This window comes from Corvus brachyrhynchos, unplaced genomic scaffold (genome assembly GCF_000691975.1).
Source record: "Corvus brachyrhynchos isolate BGI_N302 unplaced genomic scaffold, ASM69197v1 scaffold101, whole genome shotgun sequence".
NCBI lineage: Eukaryota > Metazoa > Chordata > Aves > Passeriformes > Corvidae > Corvus > Corvus brachyrhynchos.
In genome coordinates, this window is record NW_008237239.1 from 21,097,767 (window position 1) to 21,116,159 (window position 18,393).

The 18,393-nt window shown below is 42.8% G+C and overlaps 1 protein-coding gene across 1 annotated transcript; it reads right to left on the reverse strand.

The window, feature by feature from the left end:
* Window positions 1-239: 239 nt before the first annotated feature.
* Window positions 240-11,394, reverse strand: CUNH2orf71 (chromosome unknown C2orf71 homolog). Its single transcript, XM_008630377.2, has 2 exons — window positions 7,357-11,394; window positions 240-2,920 (listed from the first exon to the last, which is right to left on the reverse strand). The coding sequence occupies exons 1-2, from the start codon at window positions 11,076-11,078 to the stop codon at window positions 2,791-2,793; spliced, it is 3,852 nt and encodes a 1,283-aa protein (XP_008628599.1). The 5' UTR covers window positions 11,079-11,394; the 3' UTR covers window positions 240-2,790.
* Window positions 11,395-18,393: the final 6,999 nt, after the last annotated feature.

Below are 18,393 nucleotides of genomic sequence, written 5' to 3' on the forward strand. Positions count from 1 at the left end.
CTGGATCTTGTAGCCTAAAAAAAGATGTATTTGCTGAATGGAAATGCAGCCTAAGTTAATTGATGTACCAGCAAAACACAAAACAAGACAAGCTTGTGCTGGGGTGGGGGAAGAGGAAGCAAATGGACTTTTTATAGTTCAGGGCACTAGTTAGTACACTAAGGGAGGCATCAATAATATAACATTGGGCTAAGATTGAAACTGGTTGCATACAGAATACGGGAGATCAAACTCATACCTTGTATATAAAACCTCTGTTTTATTTACATCAGTAAAAAATAAATGTTAAAATTGAGCCTGGTCTTATAAAACAACTGTATTCCAGAAATGTTGTATTTGTGAAAAATGGAACTGTTGACAAAAAAGCCTGTTAAAAAATTAATTTTTTTTTAAAAAGTGGTGAGGCGAACTATCATTTCCTGCATACTAGAGTTACTCTCAATTTCATGCTTGCAGTACAAATTGAAGGTAAACACATTTTTTGCAAGAGTCCTGTACATTAACTGGACTAAAGAGAATCTCTTAACTACATGTAATCATGAGTTCATGTTACAAACTTGCAGAACACTCCTCCAGAAGCTGTGTCCTGTGTAGAATGAGCAGTTTGCTGCAGCATCCTTTGGGCAGCACCAGAATCCTTCAACAGCTACAGTCTTTAGGTGGGATTGTGTTTGCAAGGAACCTCCTGATGACCACAGCCTCAGTCAGAGCCGGGAGAGATGAAGTGCTGGGATGCCAGGTCATGCACACGTCTTCAGGGGAGCCTGGTTTTGGGGAAAGAGGCTTTGGCTGACTCCATGTCCAGAGAGCACACGTGGGAGGAGGTTTCCAGCTTGACTGCTGAAGTGAAGTGTTGCCCCATGTGCTGCTCTAGCAGAATCTGCTGCTTGAGGGATGTAAATAAATACCTTCTCTTATTCCCCATCATGAGTGCTGGGAAATTTCAGCATGAAGCCATAAAGATATGAACTGATTGTAGTAGCTGAGGAGGAGAAGCTGTCCTCCCACTCTGCTCTGTTTTCCTCTGCAAAGCTGCATTTAGGCATGCAAAGTGCCAGTGTCCTGCTGTCGTGTTTCTGGTTTGCTTCTGTTCTGGGGGGTTACTGCCAGCAGAACAAACCAACCCAAAATGCATGTAAAAATGCATTTGTATTCTTAGGAGGAGGAGAACTGCACTTCTGATGAGGGGGAAGACTCACTTGTGGAGTTTACACTGCTGGCAAGCTTTGCAGTATCTCCCTGGTGATTTGCCAGCTTGATAGGGGATGGTGTGTCTGCCTGTATGATTACATGGTGGATTGGCTGATGTCTGTATGGGTATGGCTGCTTGGCCTCCTTAAGCTCACAAACCCCATACCATCCAAAGTATCTATTCACTGCCAGTTGCTTCTCTATATTCAAACCCCCACTTTAAACATAACAATTAAGGTTTCCCTGGGTCTGTGGTGCAAAATGGCACTGTACTTGGTGAAAGATAGTTGTGGTTAAGGCACAGGACTAAAACTCAGGAGTTCAGTATCCAGAGGGTAACCCTGGTACTGGAGAAGATGAAGATCTGCTCCCCCGTGAAGGTGGGCAGGAAGGGTAAAAATTCTGTGTGAAGGTGAAATTCCCAGACACCACCTTGATGAAAACAGTAGGAAAAACTTAAACTATTCCTAATGAAGTATGATACAAATTTTTTTTTAAGGGATCTTATTCTGTACTAAAGTTGTAGATGAAAACATGTCAAATGAAACTAAAACTACATTAATTAAAAATTGCATCTTAACCATGATGATATATTAGTTAGGAGTGAAAGATCCAGTAATTTTTGAGATTGCATTCCAGTGAATGCTATAAAAGCTTAGGATTAATTGACGATAAATAACTTGTGCTTTTATTAACAAGAATCTGTCTAGAATCTCCAGTGAAATTACAATAAATACCCTCAAATGGCATAAATCAGAAAAAAAAATAAAACTTTTTCAGGGAGAATAAGATTCTCTATGGTGGCATTTTTTCTTTTACAAAAAAAAAGAAAAAGAAACCCAAACAAAACCCCCAAATGTGTCCTTAGATGCCTTGTGATTTATAGTGTTGTTTGATCGGGCTATTGCAAAACGGCTCTAATCAGGATTAAGCCTTGTACCCTGGAAACTAGAGGTGATAAGATTATCTGGTAATCAAAGGTGATTTAGAAGATCAAAGCCTTTTTTGAGGGAGTTAGATCCCTAACTTTTTTCTTTCAAAAGGGGTTGCTTTGTTTTAACTTGTGTATGACATTATTCCCTCCCTGCATGTTGATAAACACCTAGGGTGAAGATGTGGCTTTGCTGAAGCCATGGATGTTTAATTGCAGTAACACTCAATTGGTTCAGGGTTTCACCTCCCTCCTGGAAAAGTCACAACAGTCCTTTTTACACAGACTGTGATGCCTACTGAATAGATAACATCCTGAATAATGATAATCTGTGTTGGTTTTTAAACTCTTACCTAAACTGGGGAAAAAAGGACTTGGCTGTAGGTCCTGTCTTCATCAACCAAATTTGCCTCAGGCTCACCCAGCTACAAAGTGCTTCTTTTGCTCCATGTAGATCTCTGAGTAAAACCATGGAATGAAAGGAGGAGCAGCTGGCTGGTATTTCATTAGACTGTTGAGCCCAGTTTGGGGTTTTTGATGCAATGCCATCATATAGTCTCCTTGCAAGAGAAGATGGAGCCACGTTTTGGAGGCTTGGGTAAGGCTGTTTCCTCCCTCTGGGGCCTCTGGCCTTGCTCATGCCTCTGCCTCTGGGGGTGCTTCTGCTGTCAGTCCCTCTGCAGCCCCTGGCCCACGACGTAGAGCTCGGGGTGGGAAGCAGATCTGTTGGACTCTTTGGTTTCAGCAATGCCAGAGCTGTTCCAAGAGTCACCTGCTTTTCTAGGGCTCCTCTCCAAGCTGCAGAAGGAAAGATGCTTAAGTTAAGAGGCTAATGAACCGTGACTTTTTAAAACAGCACTGATTAGACCATGTTAACCCACAAAGTGCAAATGCTGCACGATACCCTGGCATTCCCCATCTCCTCCAGAATACACACTCTTTATGTGCACCACAATCCAGATTGTACTCTTGTCATGCCAAATGCACTGTACCCCTCCCAAACCTCGCTTGGGAAGAAAACATTTTGTATGTTTAACAGGGGATCAGTGTGAGACTGGGTTCCCTTGCAGATAAGGGCAGATTTGGGTGAAAAGTCTTGTTTCAGACTCCTGAAGGAAAGGAAAGGTCTTACCTCCGACGTGCATCTCCTTAGCCTGGTTACAGTGACTTCTGAGCATGCCAGCATGACTGTGGGAGGGGAATTCTGGTATTATAAATCTGCTACTCTCACTCTGGTGACAGGAACACTGAGACACAGAAAGTGTAAATGATGTTCCTGAGGTTGCTGTGGCACTCCCTACGGGTACGGGGACTTTATGTATCAAGACTGATCATAGCACTGGATCTAGTAATGAATATCTCACACCCTTCCCTGTGTTGCTGCAGCTAATTCATGTGCCTGAAGCTCAACATGGGGATGTATTTCAGAGCTATCTGGGAATCATTACTGTATTTTAAGTATATAGACTGCTAAACTGAATGAGCTTTCAACTACAGACAAGCTGTTATATTCCTACTTTTAACTGCTAGGACTTTAATGATTTGAACTGCTAAATGAAGAGATTTGTGATACTTGTCCAGGCATGAAACTAATCCAGATTCAAATATCCCCCAGTTGCAGAGGGGCTCATTTCGGCTACTTGCTTTGAGCCTGATTCAGTCAACCCAATCCATTCTCAAGCCCTCATTGAACAGTATCTTAAAGATAATAGCATTCAATCTTCTCCCTCTGCTCTACCTCTTGGGAGAGGAGCAGTGTCAATGAAACAGTATTTTGTTAAAGTGTGTATCCAGAAAATGTGTTACAGATTAGCAGAATTTCTATGAGCAGAGCAATTGTACATTTTGTGCCTCACTGAGATGCCAATAATTGCTGATTGCTGTCAAATGACCAAGGTTAGAAACCAGCAAAGTTATCTCAGTCTATCCAACCACAGGCTGTTCAAATAGGAACCAGTTGTACTGACTTGAGAACTGAAGTTCTTGTCAGGTACCCTAAGAGTAAATGCAGAAGCTCCAGCTCCAGCCCTGGTTAGGGCTAATAATGTTTTAAGTCCTGATACTCCTTACAACATGGGATGGGCAGAAGACATGCTTGGAAAAAGAGTGGGTTTTGCCTTCTAGGACAGCAATGAGTGTGCAGGAGACACAGGAATCTGCACACAATGCTGACGTTTAATGCTCATCTATGCCAGCTGGCAAAATAAGATGGAAGTTGCCTCTTTTTTGTGTGTGTGTTTCTGCTAAAAGGGGGTGTGTGGGAGAGGCAACTCAGCTGCCTCCTTTTGCTTGTACAAGCTTTTGCCAGATTATCTTGGGCAACCTACTTCTCAGCAAATGGATGTTTTAATTTGGTATGGGAAAAGTGGGGAGATATATATTTTATATCCCTGAGCTTGTGAGCATGGGAGAAACAGGATAATTCACTGGTCTTCAAAATGTTTTACCTATAAAAGATTGATGCTATCTCAGGTTTGACTCTGTGTCCTCTCCCTTCTACTAATGAAGCTGCTAGTAACACAGAAAAATAACATAGGAAAACACCACACAGATCAAAAAAAAGGCATTGTTATAACTAGAAAGAAGAGGTAAAGCAAGGGAAGGAATGAAGGAAAGGAGACTGACAGCTGTGTGGTAATGGCTTGTGAATTTGAGACCACATGCAAGCCAACCTTGCTAGAATGAGGAGGTTTAGGTTTACGTTTAGACATTTTGAGATGTTCCTCTGTCAGCTGGGTGAATTACAAAGCAAAGAAAGTCCTGGCTGTTTAACGAACTTGGAGGAGAAAGATGATCAGAAGGTGGTGGTTTGTCCACTAAGACACCTGCTAAAAGAGCAGGGCTCAGCTTCTGCACAGGGGGATGTGGTGCTTACAGCTGTGGCAACCACCCCAGTCCTCAGCAGGAGGAGAGGACCTGCAGTGATGTGAAGAGCTGTCAGAGCTTTTGCCATGTGCCACTCCCAAAATGGTCCTTCTCAGCCGATCAGCACATTGGCTGTGATATTCATTTTAGGCCATTCAATGCAAGGTCCGTAAAATTTACTCCAGGCAGCTTATTTGGGGTGTAAGAGAACACACAGTTGTGCATTGCATCTTAAATCAGTGTGTGGGGTAATTAATGGCCTAAATTTCCCTTTTGCTTATGTTGATATAAATTTGGCATAACTGACTAGTATTACTGTTGATGTTCATTGGGGTAAATGATAAGCTGAATTTGGCTCAGGATATATTTCGTTCTTCCAAAATACTTGTAGATCATAACACTAGGATATATGACTTTTTCATGAAAGGGATGATTTTATTTAGAGTGAGTTTCTTTTATATTACTCACTATATGCTGACAGAGTATGATAGAAAGATAATACACCCCATTGCAGTATAAATTAGCTAGCAATTTATAACAGACTGATTTTAAAATGCATCCATAAAACTGCCAGGGCTTTTGTCTTGCAAGGTTTTACTTAAAACCTCTTTTGAAAACATTTTTTTTCTGCTGGCAGGCACCAGAGTAGACAAAGCTGACTTCACACAGTACATAAAAACAACAGAAAACCCAGCAACACAGTACAGGAATTTTAGGAAATATTCAAATGTCAGACTGCAATGCAATGTTAGAACCAGGAATGCAAAATGGTTTGCATTTTCCAGTGTTTTTTACATGTTTTGTTCAGCACATTCCTCTACTGTCAGCGTGGGATACTCAGTCCTTGTTCTGTCTTTGGGGAGGGAATGCCTGGACATCTGTCTTCAGTGCCCATGACTGTCCCTGTGCTGACAGTGCACTGAGTGCAATTTCATCCTGTTGGGGTTGATCTTTCAATCCCTATCCCTCCTCATGGGAATGAGTCATGTGACTGCAGCTCTTCTGGGGCAAGAGCAAAAATACTGCTCACGTGTGGAAAGGTTACTGGAGAAGCTTAAAGCTTAACTGACTTACACATCCTAAGAGTTTAAGAAACTAGAATAACAACACTGTATTCCAGGCTGTTACACATCTTTGAGTATTCCCAAATACCCACTTCTATTTCCTGGCTGGTTTTATGATTTTTTTTTTTTTTTAGGTGATGGACAAAATTTAAAGCTAAGCCCATTTTTTTAATAACAGGCCACCAATCTTTGCAGACATGGAATTGGCGTGTGTTTGATGCTTTGATTTATTTTTCAGAGCAATGAATCTCCAGTAGCCATGGGATGCTTTTCCACTTTGAAAATTGGGCTTGGGCTGTGGACCCATCAGAGTTGAAATCAGCACCCACGCCTGAAAGTGTGCACAAGAAGCTCATAATTCCAGCCTATAATTATGTCCAGTCCTTTCCTACACATTATCTGTCTCTCATTCTTGCCAGCTGACTTGAAACATTCTCCCACAGCTTTCAGCTGAACAGTTTATACTGGATTTGAGGCTGATGATAGAACAACACCCCTTTTCTTGGCTCAAGCCTATCTTCTCATGAATATTTATGTTTATAACCTGAGGGCTACTTCAGAGCTTTTAAGAATTGAATGTGGAAGCCCTTTGCCCCCACACAGATGAGGGGAGTTTTGTGCCATGAAACCAGCACTGAATTTTCCCTGAGCTGCCTGTCACAGCTTATGTGTAAGGGTAGGGCTTGAGCAAGCCATGGAGAGTTAACTCTTCCCTTCATTCAGACTGGTAGTCTACTGAAATCTGAGGCAAGAAAATAGAACAGATTATTTCAGTTGGAAAGGATGGTCATAGAGTGCTATCTTCGCCCAGCCATGTCTTCTAAACAGGAACAGGGCTCCTTTCTGGGAAACCTCTTAACAACGCTGAATTCCCATCAGAAGTTTAGAAAGCCAACATAGTGCTGTAGGTCTGTGGATACAAAAATGCTGCTAGCAAGGATTTTCTTGCTATTTTTTAAGTCTATGAGAGACTTTTCTCTCTCACAGAGATAGTAGCAGAGTTCTGTAAACAATGAAACACCTGCAACCTTGAAAAGTCTTGTTTATAGTACAGTAGAAAAATATTTTGACAATGGATGTTTTAGGATTTTAGCCAATCACCCCCAAGGGGTGGCTGATCCTTGTCCAATTAGACTATGAAAAAAAAGTCTATAAAAGAGTTTGTAAAATAATTACATAAATCAATCTTGCTGCACAATTCCTGCCTGCTGGATCTTCTCTCCTCCTCCCTATGGCTGCGGGACATGGTGATATACCCTAGGGCATTTTAATATAGGTTCACTTTTCTGGCATGAAGTTTCTTACCTTGCTTGGTTAAGTGCAGGTTCACTGCTGGCTGTTAGAGGAGCTGGAAGATGAAGCTGGACCCCTGGTCGGCGGTCAGAGAAACTTCTCCTTACGAACGGCTGAGCATTGGTGGTGCTCAGGGACGGCTTTCTGGTCCGGTCTGTGGGCTGTCGGAATAGCAGACTGCTCTTTTGGGGATGTGATGCAGCTTCAGGCTGGCTGGTCACCTCAGGAGTGCATGTGGTGGGTACCAGTGGAGGTCTGGCTTCAAATAAGGAAGAGGTGGCTGGGCAAAATATGGAACGGACATTGCTGCCCCTCTTGGAGGAGGAGAGCTGGTGCTCATCCCCAGCATCCAGCCCAGCTCTTGGCCCCTTGTAGGAGTGAGATGGGGAGGCTGGTGGGGAGGGGGTGGTGGGGAATGGAGCATGGGAGCCTGACAGCCGCTGTGCTGTTGGTGAGCTTTGCTTGTGCCCCACAGGAGGGCTGAGTGGTTTTCGCTGTGGTGGTGGTGAGGGCAGCTTCTTCTGCAAGGGTGGGCTGGGCACCCTGGGGCTAGAGGGGGGACTGGGTTTCCTCTGCATGGTGGGTGAGCTCGGTTGCATGTTGCTAAAAGCCTGCAGAGAGTGTCTGTGATGTGCTGGGGGTCTGAAAAGCCGTTTCTCAGTTGGTGAAGAAGGAGGAGTTCTTGTTGGGGAGACCCTCCTGGCAAACGGTGAGCCTTTTTCATTGCTCCGGAGTGAATCAGGAGAGCCGTGCTTCTGGCATGGCACGGAAGTCGCCGGTGGATTGGGCCCCTTGCTCTCTGAGCTGTTGCTGTGTGGGTTTGAAACCCCACTGGGATTTTGAAGAGGAATAATTTTATGAGTTTGCTTGTATAAATCCGCAGCCTCTTTCCTCTGGGTTGCTAATATCTCCTCCTGGCTAGGGATGTGCACGTTGGTAGGGTTCAGCTCCAGGGAGTACCTCTGCAGTTTCTCATCCCCTGCTCTGCCATTCCTTAGATCTTTATTAGTTGCCGCACTGGGGCCACTGATATTTTTACTTGGCAATAAGTCAATGGACTGAAGGGAGGCTTTCATTTTTGGGGAAACTTGTGATCTCTTAGCAGCATGCAATTCTGGTTTGGTGGTCTTTTTGACATCTTCTGAAGAGTTTCCTTCTATTCTTGCAGTTTCTTCAGGCTCTGATAAATTCTCGGAAGAAGTGTCCATTAACATTTCAGGTGGTGGTGGTGGCAGGTTCTCAGTGTCTTCATCAGTCTCTTCCTTTGTGTCCTTCTTGCTTAATTCTGCAGGTGGTGCAGGAAGAAAGGCATTTGGAAAGCTAGAAGAAACATCATTGGTGTTTGTGTCTTCTACTGGTGAAATACGATGCTTAAGATTTAAAGGTGCCAGGCCTCTCTGAAAGGGAATGGTGGGTGGGATGACTGGAAGTCCAAATTTTCTGATGCACTTTATTGGTCCTAAGGATCTTAGAGGTGTGGCTTTTGCAAGATCATCAGTAGGACTGAAGGTTTCAATAAGTTTTTTGACAGACTGCCGGGGGGTACAGCTGCTGCCACTGAGCATTTGTGCTCCAGGAGGCTCATTTTCTTTGTCTCCTGATGTCTCCTGGGTAGGCACAGTAGCTCTTACAGGCTTCCTGCCTCTCTTTTCATTCAGTGGACAGGCAGGATTTTGATCAGATGTGAACAAAGGGACTTTATCCTGGTTAGGTAGGATGCTGAAATTTTTTGAGAGGCCTGCCTTCAGTTTGCGGGAGGACCTAGATGTGATTTGCTCATCCTGTAAATAAGGTGCTGTTCTTGATTTCCAAAGCTCCAGGTTGTTAACTATATCCTTTCCATACAACATTTCCAGCCTTTTGCTGAGCTCCTTTTGAGTCCTCTGAAGCTCTAGGAGAGTTGGGTCCTCTGCCTGGCTTCTGAGGGACTCCTCTGACCGGGACCGTCGTTGTTTCCCAAATGTTCTCTGTCTGCCTGTTGCCGTACTGGGCCTTTTTGCTACGACTGCTCTTCCACTCTCATCCTCTACCCATTCTTTACGCCTGGATTTAGCTGGGACGAACTTGATTTTTTCACTGATGGCATCTTTCATCTTCAAAATGATTTCTTCTGTATCTACATTCTCTGTCCTCTTGATGGACTGCCTTTGCACATTATCAGTGAGTGCAGGTGAAGACAGGGACCTCCTTGGCAGACCATCCTTCCCCATTTCTGATAAACTTGTGTTGTCATCATCTTCCCCCAGTGTGCTCTCTTCTTCATCATCATCATCCTCCTCATCCTCATCAGAAGGAAAATCTGCTGATTCACAGATTTTGAAATGTTCACCTTCCTGAGTAGAATCGGAGGAGTTGTAGGAACAGCTTTTGCTCAAGCCTGCATATTGGGGCATGGCAGAAGTGCCTTCCGGTACTCCACCCTGACAAGAAGTCGCTTCCCTATTTTGCAGGGATGAATGAAATTTGTCTTTAAAATGCCTTCCAAGTGCAGAGCCATGGGATGCAGCTGTGCCCACTGACGCCGTCCCACCATTCACACGCTCCGCTGTTCTGGCATGCTTTTGGGATGGATGTCCGTGTGCACAGGAATCACTTGGTTGTCCTCCATGCTGGCTAACAGCACTGAACTCTCTGAGGGATTCATTGTCCACACCAATGCCACTGTCCTCAGAACACAGAGTCCTGTCATCACTGTGGGACTGAGAGAGTCCCACAGTTGAGGCTTCAAGCAGCTTTACCGTCCGCAGCAGGTGCTCATCAAAGCTTTGCTTTGCTTTCAGTTTGCCTTCCAAGTTGCTCACAGCAGACTGCAGGTAGCTGCATGTCTCCTGCAGGGCATTGGAGGTGAGGGAGGCCAGCATCCCACTCACCAGCTGCATTTTGTTGACCGTGTACTGCAGCAGTTGTTGCAGAAGGTCAGGGTGCTCCTTCAAATCGTCTTTTTCTGCTGGCCATGCCAGATTCCCACCTACATCTTTGAGAAGATTTTCTCCGTCATTGGCAATTTCTTCCAAGAGCTGGTTGATTTCATCGAAGCGAAGCACAAGGAAGCTGATCATCTGCTGTAGGAAGAGCTGAGTTTGGGTGGCCTGGTTGGCCATGTGCAGAATAGTTTCATACTTGGAGAGGTTGGGATTTAAGTAGGCATACGCACTCTGGTGAGCCTTGACAAGCAGTTCTGGGAAGTCAGCCTTCTTCTCTGTCTCGCATGGGGCCAGAATGGACTTTTCTTTACTTTTGTTAGGTTGACCTTGCTTTGCCAGCTTATGGGTTTTTTTCTTCTTTTCTTTCTTTGGGATTTGCTTTGTGTTGCTTTCATTCTTGTCATCCCAGACAAATGCCAATGCTTCTGATTTGCAGGAGGTTTGCTTTCTGATCTCTATGGACTCAGTGATGTGCTTTTGAGACTCAATCAGTTCAGACATAACAACTTCAGCATCTGTAGCTGTCCTCTCAATTTTCTTGTCTTCCCTGGAAATATGGGAATCTGAATGAGCCTTGGAAGATAACTGCAAATTATCATTTTTGTCCTGCTCTGACAGTCTATCCTCCTCTTCTTCCAGGTAATCCTTCCTCTGGATCCCATATTCATCAATTTTGTAGCAAGATGAACTTTTAACCAGCAGAGGGATTCCTTTATCTCTTGAATCAATCGGCAAAACACTTTTGGGTTTATTCAAAGCCTTAAGACCACTTCTTGCAGCAGTCTCACTGTGAGAAGGTGTGCAGCCCATCCTTTCTTCGTCTTTATTTTCAATTAAAAATCCAGAAGAACTAGGGAAAAAACAAGTAAAAACGAAACTCACTGTGTCTTCCTGAGCTGCAGACTGGCCTGTTTATCAGGAGTTTTCCATCATGATCCCAGTTTTGTTGTCAGTTTTCTTTGCTGTGTGCCTTGAAATCCCATGTGTTTATTGCATAGGATCCACTCTTGAAGTTGTGCCCTGTCCCATAGTACAGTACACTTGGGTTTTCTTCTTCAATTCAAAAAAAGGAGTGTGAGAGCTTGGCTGGATTTAGAGCTAATGGATTAGGAGCACTTGTGTACCTCACTTCTGCCTTGACAGATGTCCTCTGCAAATAAGATTTTAAGCTCATTAGGGTAAGCAGGCTCCAGCCAGTCAGCACCAGTGTTGTATTTATAAAGGCAGATTCTTTTTCTGTGCTGTATAGAGGGGCAGAAGGACTTGGTACCTGTCCCTCCTTTTTTCCCTTGTTGCAAAAACATAACATACAATTGAATGCAGAGATCCAAAGGAAGAGACTGTGCTTTGAAGCCTTTTTGAAGGGAAACTATTTGAACATGGCATGTAAGCATCATTAGATACTCCTTAACTAAGAGAAAGGTGACCTTGACCATGGATGCACCCGCTGGAGAGTAAAAGACAGGAAATCAAATGGGTCAGAAATGCCTGTTAAGACTTTTGCCTTGAGAGTCTTCAAAATTTTCCCCTACTTGCAAGTGACAAGCTGTTTACTTTTTCCTTCTAAGACTTCCAAACAAGATTTCGGGGTTTTTTTCCTTTCTCTCAGGTGATCATTCTTGAAATTTTTTTTTTTTTTCCTTTGTAGATAGCTTCCCAACCTGAAAACCCTAACTGCACAACAACAGTATTTGAATTAAGTAATTAAGTAAAATATGTTTTGCATATCTTGTTAAGATGTCATCTGAATCTAGTGGATCCAAATTGTATATTTTCAAATTAAAATAAAAATTAAATGAAAATTCATTTTTTTCCTTGGTCTGAGTGTCTTGGGATAAAATTTGAACTCACAAAACTGACTTGCTTACCTTTATTTCTTTTTCATCAGCCAGGGCTTAGTTCTCTTTAAATGCAAGGCTTTATGAGCTAAAACTCTAAGAAATAAATTAGTAAATTAAAAATATAGACCAGTATCTGAAAAAAGGAAAGGAAGGGAAGGGAAGGGAAGGGAAGGGAAGGGAAGGGAAGGGAAGGGAAGGGAAACTAAATTTAGGGTTTAGGAGGCTTTGTTCAAAAAATTAGCACGTGTGTTATAACAGAAAATAAAAACCTTTTGTTTGAATCACTTCTAAGGTCAGGATGCTATAATACTACTCTGAAAGAGAAACTAGAGAAGCCAAAGTAGGAATTGGATGAGGCAGAAGATCCTTGTCTCTTACAAGTATTTGTTTGTGAAGGGTGGCATGTGGATGATGGTATAATAGCAACCACCCCCAACCCCCTTCTTCACTTCTCTGACTGGCCTAAATGGATTTGTTTTTTAATTTCCAGACTCAGCTTTTCTGCTGAAGGTGGCCCTTCCTCAATTTTGCAGGGGTCACAGACAACAGTGGCCAACTCTAACACTGACTGGAAGTCTACAGCTTCTCTCTAGCAATTTCCACCTCGTGGTCATGGGTACCTTATCCAGTTCCCAGAAATCTTTACATGCTGCCAAGACTATGAAACATTCTCAGATTTTAAGTAACTGCTTTCATGATTAATTCCTCCGGGCTGGACTGCAATAGTTGAATATCTGCATGGGAAGTTGTTATTCTCTGTAGCCCTGTTGTACAAATCTCTGTATCTTTCCAGCAGAGGCAGCAAAATTACCTTGTTTTACAGGGAAGAAGGCACTACAGTGATTCTCAGGAGGATTTTTAAAACTCTGTGTGCTTTCTCTGAAGTAGTTTTTCAGGAACACATACATTGCACTTAATATACATGATGACATAGTCATTTCCCTCAAGGCTTTTCTGGGAAGCATCAGGTATTTACCTCCTGACTCTGCTTCTTGCCAGTCATTTAGCTCAGGCTCTGGTTGCTTCTGTGTCTCACCGCAATGTTTTCTACAGAACAGTCTCAACACTTTTTGTATTCCCTTTCGGGCATGTGTCTAATGTGCTCAAAGTGGAGAAGTGGAGCAGATTTAGGCAGCTGCTTCATCCTGGTGATGCTAATGGTCAGGGTGCTGAAGCCCTCCACAGTTAGTCTAGGAAAATGCAGGAGAACAAGCGAGTAGCCTTAATGCCTCTCTTCTGCTCACAGTGCGACTTGAGAGACATTTCTGTGTAGCTGCTTAATATTTGTGCTGTGAAATCTCTGGTGTCTTTTTTTCAAAAAAGCAGCTCCAACAGCTCCATTGTTTGCATTGGGAATTTTGACAATTAAGTCCTTGTGAGCTGGTGGTTATATTTAGGAAGTTCTTTTTCTTCCCTTTGCCTTTGATCAGTCATGTTACTTTTGTTTGGATTTTTTTCTAGTTATTTTCACACCATGCATTAACATCTTACAGGAAATAAATGCATGGTTAAAAAAAAAGCAAAATCCTGGTTTATGATTATTTATTATGCAGTCATTTATTAGTTTAACTATTAATAGTAAACCAATACTCATTTTATTATTTATTTATTACTAAATCAAGATCCAGGCTCATAGAAAATGTGTTTTAACAAGGAATCTGTTTTATCCTAACTTTCATTGCTGTCTGCATGTATATGCAATATGACTATGTAATGTTGCATCAGATTTATTAGCTTCTGTGAGACAGCAGGATCTCTGATGTGCCTGGTTCCAAACACTTATGTAGCTGCATTTTTCTCATCAATATTCTTGTTACTAAGTAGTTATATATTGCTTTGCACTTCTGAGGCACTTCAGAAAAACCCCAATGCTTTACCTCATGAAAAATTATAAGGAAAATACTTTATCTCATGATCATACAACAAAAGAGAGGATAAAATAGGTAATGCACATAAATGATTATACCAAGTCTTAAAAATCTAAGGTTTGTGTTTGTGGATAAGATCTCACTGAGGAATTATGGAGAACTTGAGTGATAACAATTTTAAAGAGATACTTTACTCTCAAAGAAATGTGCTTTTTTCTTCTTTTGTGTGAGCAAATTGAATATAACCATGGAGCTGTTCATATTGTTGGCCTAGATAGCATTAAGTAAATAAGAAATAGTTGCTTTTTATTTCAGCTTCTCCTGCAGACCTGACACTAGTTTGGGATAGGGAGTAGGTTCTCTCCTTTCTGTAATCCCTAGCAGAGATACACATGAAGCTTCATTTTGTTTCCCCTGTGGAAACCTATTGACAATGGTAAAGAATAAGAGTATCATGGTTTGAAGGCAATGTAGTTGCAAAGAATTAAATAGAACCAGTGAGTCTATACAGAGCCTTTGTTAGTGGTGATGATGCAAGTGAAAGACAAAATTCATCTTGATTCTGGGCCAGTGATAAACTTCTCAGAACTGGCTGCTTTCTTTTTCTTTCTTTTCCTTTTCCTTTTCCTTTTCCTTTTCCTTTTCCTTTTCCTTTTCCTTTTCCTTTTCCTTTTCCTTTTCCTTTTCCTTTTCCTTTTCCTTTTCCTTTTCCTTTTCCTTTTCCTTTTCCTTTTCCTTTTCCTTTTCCTTTTCCTTTTCCTTTTCCTTTTCCTTTTCCTTTTCCTTTTCCTTTTCCTTTTCCTTTTCCTTTTATTTTTCTTTTTCTTTCTTTTTCTTTTTCTTTCTCTTTCTCTTTTTCTTTTTCTTTTTCTTTTCTTTCTTCTTCTTTTTTTAAATTTTATTTCTAACTTCTGAGTAAAGTGGTTCACTCTGATTGCATGAGGTAATAAATGAGACCTCAATGCTATCAAAAATCTGTTTTGCAAAAACATCTGGTTTTTTTTTCAACAGCAGCAGGACAAGAAAAAAAAAGATGTTGAAAACAGCTAGGAAACTGGTTTCCCTCTCCAGCAAAAATACTTTATAAAGGAATAATGAAGGAAGAAATATAAGTAGAAAACTAAAGAGATTAATTTTGGGGGGTTTGCCCGCACAGGGCTGTTGGTACACGCAGGTGACCCAAAGGAGTCAAGAAAAACTGTATGACTGGTGTCAGCAGTAGTTTTGTGAGATATCTTTACATTTGTCTGTTATTTTTGGGAAGTGTGTTCTGGTCAGTTAGTCATAGTTTCTCTTTGCTAGGCATTCCATCGGTGTTTTGACGCTTGCTATCTGCCCCAGCCAATACATTCACTGCTGGTTTCAGTGGGTGAGACAGTGACTGCCAAAAGACAAGAGCTGGGACAAAGAACCATGTGAAACAGCATGAAGTTTTAAGCATAGATTTCCAGAGTTATGCAAATCTAGGCAATTAAAAGGAGAGGGTTCCACTGGCCTTGGCAACAGTTACATTGCTTTGCATGAATGAAAGGTTTGTGGTTGTGGAGCAATTTCAAGGCAAGCGAGTTCCTTTCAGGTGAGGGACTGGGAATTTAACTGGCAGACAGTGGCTTCAGCACTTTCTAATGGAAGCTGGTAGTATTGAGTTTTGATCTAGAAGTGAGGTCCAGTAATTTGTATTCCTGAAAAATATCCCAGGATGCTACAGAAAAGCGTGCAGCTATTTAGTCTTATGCCTTTTCCAGTTCCCGATGGGTTCCCTCATCGAAAGTGTCTCAGGCTTTCCCCGAAAACTGAGATAAACACAGCATTGCTCCTGGCTTTCTCTCAGAGAGTGTCTCTAAGCACAGAGTGTGTGCACTGATAGCTGTGTGAAACCACCTCAGACCCATTGGCAGCCTGGAGCGTGGCAGCTGCTGCCCAGCAGTGGGGGGGTGGTATGTGGAGCAAGCATTTTCCCTGGAGATGAGACAGTCTCCTTTCACTGCCTGGGCACTGAGGAGAGAGTGGCTCTGGATGATGTGCCAGGCTCGAGGCTGTGGGTCTGGAAGCCTTTTTTGTAGGAGAGAAACAAGTGGGTACAAACTTCCTTGTTTCACACCCCGCTCTGAGGGTGTCTCCTGGAGTATCCATTGTTTTTGAGCACACCTGACCTTGCTATGTGAGCACTCTCACTGTCAGAACCTCCCTGCTGCCATGAGCTTTGCTTTAGAGTGGCTCTATTTGAAGCTGCAGTGTCTTCCCAAGCCATTTTAATGACTGCTTTCCTCTGATACATAGATCTGTGGAGATGAAGGAACTGGTTAGTAATGCTCTATTTCTGCCCAAAGAAGAAACAAGAAATGAAATAATATTTCAGTTGAAACAGGCTTGTGGCTCACAAGCATTGTTTCCCCATCTTCCTCCTGAGGTGGTCAGAGCTGGTGCAGCCCATTGTTTTGCGTTCTCCAGGTGTTCAGTAGCTTTGCTGCCCATGGCAGCACGAAATGAGTCAGACAGGATAGGCTGAACAGACTTTTTATTTTCACTCACATCCTGGCTTGTAGGAGTGGCTGACAAAGATAATGTGCTAAGGTACAGAAAGTGGTTTAAATATGTACTCTTTTAAAATTTCCATTGCAGGGCCCAGAGGTGGAAGTCCAGACAGGCAGGGGTTTTGTCAGGCAGTGACATCCAGTCTCCCCTGCAGTTGCAGCGCTAAGTCACAGGACTCACTCTGAGCTAAAATGTTTGGGGATCTGCCATTGCTGGTCTGATCAGAAGGATGTTCTAGAACCTGAGATGCTTTGTTAGGTCCTTGCTTTCATTTTCCAGCATAAAAATATTCACACGCAGTTTTGTCCTCATATTCAACCCCACCTTTGAATTCACACCCCATTTTCCATGGTTTATGGCAGATGGCAACTATATCCTCTGTGTCAGCTTTCATTCTGCTGCATTAAACAAGCCATGCTCTGGTAACCTCCTAAAATAGACTGTTCTTTTCCTTGGCTGTGCTAACAAACCCTCTCTAGACAGTAGCTTAGCTGCTGCTCACTGAAGAAAAGTGCTCACACCCACATGTGATTCCTCAAGGAAATGGCCAGACCTGCTGGCATCAACACTTCACTTCCCTGCTACAACTCTCCAGTTACACATCCTAAGATAAGTGTTTGATTTTTGTGCCATTACTTCATTTTGGTAATGATGTTTGTCTTGCATCATTCGGTTCCTCTGTCACTTCCATGCAATGATCCCATACCTCACTCTTACCAGTTCATTCCTTTCTAACAGCGATTCTTTCCTTTTTGCTTTTTTTTTATCTCATCAGTTTGCTGGGGTTTTTTTGTTTTGTTTTGGTTTTTTCCAAAAAAACATTAAAGGAAAATATGAAACAAAGATTAGTTCCAAGGATGATATCCCAGGATGTCATCAGTAATGTCCCTCAGCTCAGTACTTTGAATTCAGTTCTACCTAACACTGTTTCCCCCTGTGCTTGTGCTTTACCTTCATTGAAGTTCTCCTAAATTCTAGTCTTCTCCAGAACTGCTAATAATTTCCATTCCAGACTCTTCACTAAAGTCTGTTATTCAGTATCAGCAATAAAACATTTCCTTTGCCCAGAGCACCAAGCATCTCAAAAAAGGCAAACACTGACTGCCAGTACAAAGCTCACATTTGATCTTGCTTACATGCTTGTCTTTATAAAAAGAGTTTGAACCTAAGTAGCCTTGAGGTGAAAATGGCAGGCCTGCGTTTTCCTGGAACACATTTTTTCTTTGCCTTTTCCGAGGTGTGGAACATTTCTATGAAGTGGAAGAATCGTCCTAGCTCTTTTGTAGTCGTCTGGTATCACGTTTACTCTCACAACTGCAATTCCATCCTTTCCTTTTTTCTGTTTTCAAGTCTCTGGAAACGGAGAGAAATTGTAACTCCTGACCTTTCCAGCACTTCATTTGAGATAATTTCCACTTGCCATTCCTATTACTTGTCCTGCCCCCACCCCTTTTAATATTATCACTGGAAAAGCAACACCAAAAACCTGATCGTAAACATCAGCTATGTTTACTAAATAGTCACCCACGTAGAGCAGAAAAATACAGCAGGACTTGGCTGAGGTTTTATCCAGGTCAAATTCCCCTCGGGCAGCCTGGGCTGGGTTTACCACCGCAGGCGTTTCCTGGAGACTGCCAATCTTTGGATTTAGATCCTCATTAGATTTTATGGCATGGGATGAGCACCCTTTGAAAACCCTTCTTGGGAGCTGCTCCTTTCCTTCCTCCACCCGGCTACTGCGCTAACTGGGGAGTCCCGACGCCTGAGCCGAGTGCTGAAACGTGCCGGTGGTGCCGCGGGGCTCCAGCCTGGCGCTGCGGCCGGTGCGCTGACCCGGGCGGCGGGGAGCGCGGTGCCCATCGCCGCCCATCGCCGCCCATC

Coding starts and splice junctions, on each gene's coding strand:
- CUNH2orf71 (XM_008630377.2), bottom strand. CDS start 11,078: ATGGGCTGCACACCTTCTCACAGTGAGACTGCTGCAAGAAGTGGTCTT. Junction 2,921..7,356: donor CCTGCACTTAACCAAGCAAG/GTAAGAAACTTC, acceptor TTCCTTCTGCAG/CTTGGAGAGGAGCCCTAGAA.